The sequence below is a fragment of the Nicotiana attenuata genome, unplaced genomic scaffold (assembly GCF_001879085.1).
Source record: "Nicotiana attenuata strain UT unplaced genomic scaffold, NIATTr2, whole genome shotgun sequence".
In the NCBI taxonomy this organism is placed as follows: domain Eukaryota; kingdom Viridiplantae; phylum Streptophyta; class Magnoliopsida; order Solanales; family Solanaceae; genus Nicotiana; species Nicotiana attenuata.
The window spans coordinates 356,450-359,489 of NW_017670401.1; the positions used below are offsets into that span (position 1 = coordinate 356,450).

Genomic DNA, 3,040 nt, shown 5'->3' on the forward strand with positions numbered 1-3,040 from the left:
AAATCTTCCAAAAACTCCTCCAAAACTTATTCGAGCCTCATGGGACCCCGACCAAACATGCCAACACACCCCATAACATCATTCAAACTTGTTCCAACCTTCGGAACGCTCAAAACAACATCAAAACATCGAATCACCCTCGGATTCAAGCCTAAGAATTCCAAAACTTCCAAATTACTCTTTCGATCAAAAACCCGACCAAACGACGTCCGAATGATCTGAAATTTTGCACACACATCACAAATGAAATAACGAAGCTACATCAACTCTCGGAATTCCATTCCGAACCTCGGATCAAAATCTCACCTATCAACCGGAATTCGCCAAATTACTAACTTCGCTAATTCAAGCCTAATTCTACACCGGACTTCAAAAACCAATTCCGATCACGCTCCTAAGTCAAAATCACCTAACGAAGCTAACCAAATCATAAAAACTCCGATCCAAGCTCATATAAAATAAGTCAACTCTTGGTCAAACCTTTCAAATTCAAAGCTTTCAACTGAAACTGTTCTTTCAAATTCATTCCAAATTTTCCTAAGAACCAAAACCAACAATCTACATTAGTCATAATACATAACATGGGGCAAGTCATGCCCGAAAACTGGCGATCAAAGTGCAAAAGCTCAAAATGACCGATAGGGTCGTTGCAATGTTCCTCAACCTCACCCACACCCACAGAACCTCAACATGGAAGTCCCTATGGAGAATATCAACCTCAACCCCCCAGTGGCTCCAAACGTAGAAAATCACATGGAAGAGGAAATGATAGAGCCAATAGATTTGATAGGAGAATCAGTGGTGGAGTTGGGAAACCTAAGCGAGGTAAAGGTCTTTTTATTCAAAGAAAATCAAGAGAAGAAGTATATCCTCTCTTGCCCACAGAATCTTTTCAAGTGTTCAATGTATATTCGCCCACCCACGATCCAACAATGGGGAACAGGGCAATGATCCTTGTACCAACACTGAGGGGGAACTCGAACCCTACCAGGGAAATACTAGAGAATGGTCACAACCCAACCCCAAATGTCAACATGTTTAATCCTACAAATTTTATAATATGGAATATTAGGGGAGGAAATAATGAGGACTTTAGAAGAAACTTCAGGGATCTCATTGACACACACAGGCCATGCATGGTAACACTGCTTGAGACTAGAATGCAATCCCATGCACCACTTCTACACGAGTTTGGATTTTCTGAACTCATTGAGGTACCAGCAGATGGACAAGCTGGAGGCATGGTGCTTCTTTGGGACCATACCAAGGTGACTGTCCAGAATGCTGTGCGTAGAAACCATGGAATACATGCAACAATTGAGGTTCATCCTACTAACCTTAAATGGCTTTTTTCATCTTTATATGCTAGCACTAATACTGTAGATAGAGATATTATGTGTAATAACCTGAAAAATATAGCTGACTCTCATAAGGACTCATGGCTAGTAGGAGGGGATATTAATGATGTGTTTAGTGCTGATGACAAAATTGGTGGGAGACCCCTTAATCGTAGACGTGATTTTAAGCTCTGGGATAATTTGAATAACTATAAACTTCAAGATTTAGGCTATAAATGATGCAAATATACTTGGTCTAATTGTAGGTTTAGTAATAATGACCTAATCTTGGAACGTTTGGATAGGATTTTTGGTAATAATGAATGGATTCAATGTTTTCCAAATGCTTCTATTACTCATCTACCAAAGACCCACTCTGATCACAACCCCCTTCTTATTAATCTTATCCCTAAAAAGAGTCGTTTACTTGATAAACCATTCCGACTAGAACCATACTGGTGCAAACACCCTCACTTTAAGACATTAGTTAGAGACTCTTGGTGTAACAACTCTTACAATCAAGCTTTGTCAACCTCTAAGATGTTGTCATTAGTTGGAAAAATATTACCTTTGGAGACCTTTTCAAAAATAAGAGAATCATTCTTGCAAGACTTAAAGGTATCCAAAACTCCCCTTCCTACTATCATAGTAAATTTCTTCAATCCTTAGAACACTCGTTAATTCAAGATTATAACAACATTCTTCGTATTGAGGAAGATTACTTGAAGCTTCGCTCTAGAATTCAAACGAAGGCGACGCTAACACAAAATTCTTCCATATTGTGGCTATCAATAGGAAAAGAATTAACAAGATTAATTTCTTCAAAAATGACCTAGGAATGTGAATTGATAATCCTGAAGATATTATTAACCACACAAAAGACTATTTTGAAAAAGCCTTCACATCTTCTCATATCTGTAGCAATTGGAGACATATTAAAAATGACCCTAGGTGTTTTATTAACTTAGATTTATCCTCCCTTGACGACCCCGTCACTCACTCTGAAATTACAAAAGTCTGTTTCTCCTTTAAACCCTATAAGGCACCCGGGCTTGATGGTCTTCACCCCTTTTTCTTCCAAAACTATTGGAATGTTGTTGGAAATTCTGTCACTAGTCTATGCCAAGAAGTTTTCAAGACTGGCACTATCCCTGGAAATATTAACGATACTTTGCTGTGCCTAATTCCTAAATTCCCTAATGCAAATAACTTAAAAAATTTTAGACTTATAGGGCTTTGTAATACTGTCTATAAAATAATTACTAAGGTCATCTCAACCAGACTGAAATCCTTTCTTAATAATTTAATTAGCCCTTCCCAAAGTAGCTTTCTAAAAAATAGGAAAGCCAGTGATAATGCCATTATCATTCAAGAATTAATTCTTAAAATGAATAAATATCATGGTTATAAACACAACATGATTTTAAGAATTGACTTGGAAAAAGCTTTCGATCATTTAGAATGGTCCTTTGTCTATAGAGCTTTAAGATTTTTCAAATTTCCTCCTAATATTACAAAGCTTATAATGAACTGTGTCTCTTCCAGTAGAATATCCATCTTGGTTAATGGCACAAGAACTAGTTATTTTTTACCAAGTAGAGGTATTCGCCAAGGTCATCCTATGTCTCCATATCTTTTTATCCTTTGTATGGAGATGCTCTCTACCCTCATCAACCATAAAGTTGATCTAGGCTGTTGGGATC

At 37.4% G+C, this 3,040-nt stretch overlaps 1 protein-coding gene across 1 annotated transcript; it reads left to right on the forward strand.

Annotated features, from left to right (window-relative positions):
- The first annotated feature begins 932 nt into the window (after window positions 1-932).
- On the forward strand, window positions 933-1,577 carry LOC109238879. Its single transcript, XM_019405364.1, has one exon. It carries the CDS (start codon window positions 933-935, stop codon window positions 1,575-1,577), a length of 645 nt encoding a protein of 214 aa, XP_019260909.1.
- Window positions 1,578-3,040: the final 1,463 nt, after the last annotated feature.